This window comes from Plasmodium reichenowi, chromosome 11 (assembly GCF_001601855.1).
Source record: "Plasmodium reichenowi strain SY57 chromosome 11, whole genome shotgun sequence".
NCBI lineage: Eukaryota > Apicomplexa > Aconoidasida > Haemosporida > Plasmodiidae > Plasmodium > Plasmodium reichenowi.
Window position 1 is genome coordinate 969,944 of NC_033656.1, and position 1,558 is coordinate 971,501.

Here is a 1,558-nt window from a genome sequence, read left to right on the forward strand (position 1 = left end):
TTTAATGTGTATTGATATCCATATAATATGCACAGCTAGCTTCTATATAAAAATAAGGTCAATATTTATTATTCGATGTCGATCCAAAACCACCTTCTCCTCTGGAAGTTTCATCCAGTTCCTCAACTAATTCAAAAGAAAGTGGTTCTCCTGTAAAAGAGACCAATTGTACTAATTTATCATTTTTTTTAATGTGATACTCTTGGTCACTAGTATTATCCAACGCAGCAATAATTTCTCCTCTATAACCTGCATCAATTAGTCCAATTGAATTAGCTAAACGTAATGGGGTTTTGGATATACTGCTACGAGGAAATAATAAAAAGCTCGTATTTACAATATTGGATTTGTCATCATCTTTTTTTTTATTTTCCGATTTTTCACATTTATAATAATAATTAGATTTGTATTGTAATGCTATTGCCTTAATTCCAAGCTTAACAAAAGTTGTGGACTTTGGCTTCAGTACTTCATCTTTTACAATAAACAAATCTAATCCACTATCACCTTCATGATGTGTTTTATGATTCTTGTACATTTCTCTGACCTCATCACTCAGACACACAATTTTTAAATGCATTTTCAATTATTTATTCTATTATATATATGTAATATATGTATGTAATATATATATATATATATGTAGTGTATTATTATTTTTTTTTTTTTTTATTTGATATTTGCGTTTATATAAAAAATTTTCAAGGTACTTAAGTATATATTTAAAAATAATATTTATTATATAAAACTGATGCTTTAAAAATTGATAACTGAAGAAATAAAAATTATATACCTTTAGATGTAATAATAATTTATCATTTTATAAGTTTAAAATATTTGCACACATATAAATAAATATATTTATAAATTATTCATAATTTTATGATTTTATATAAGAAAAATACTATAACAGAAGATGAATAAAAGTAATATCTTAGCATTATATTTTATGAGAAAAAAATGGAATCTTTTATCATATATATATATATATATATATATATTGTTTTTTATTAGATATGTGTGTTTTATCTTTTAAATGTTTTTATAATGTTTTCTAAAGGCATTTATTAAAAAAAAAAATATATATTTTTGTATGAAATTAATTTTTTTTTTATAATTAATTATATATTATTTAGAAGCCTAACACATGACATGCTAGCACATTTATATGAATAATACACATACATATATATTATATATATATATATTTAATAAAAAATACACATAAAAGTATATTAAAAAATTACTATTGTATATATATAATATATATATATATATATATATTATTTTTTCTAGGCTTTATAAAAAATACAAGAGTGTACAAAATTTTTCTAAATGGATAGTTTATTCATTTATTTTAATTTAAAAGAAAGAAAGTGGCTATAACAGAAAAGAAAAATATAAAGAGTACAATATAATTATTTATATATTAATTAAAAGGATATTATATATATATATATATATATATATATATACATAATATCTGATATAATTATTTTTATTAATTTGTAACATAATTAAAAAAAACAAAAAAAAAATGTAACCTTAAAAAAAGGTG

The 1,558-nt window shown here is 19.7% G+C and overlaps 1 protein-coding gene across 1 annotated transcript; it reads right to left on the reverse strand.

Annotated features, from left to right (window-relative positions):
* Window positions 1-58: 58 nt before the first annotated feature.
* PRSY57_1125600 (dUTP pyrophosphatase) lies at window positions 59-580 on the reverse strand (the record flags this gene model as incomplete). The annotated part of the gene is made up of 1 exon (XM_012908220.1): window positions 59-580. The coding sequence occupies one exon, from the start codon at window positions 578-580 to the stop codon at window positions 59-61; it is 522 nt and encodes a 173-aa protein (XP_012763674.1).
* Window positions 581-1,558: the final 978 nt, after the last annotated feature.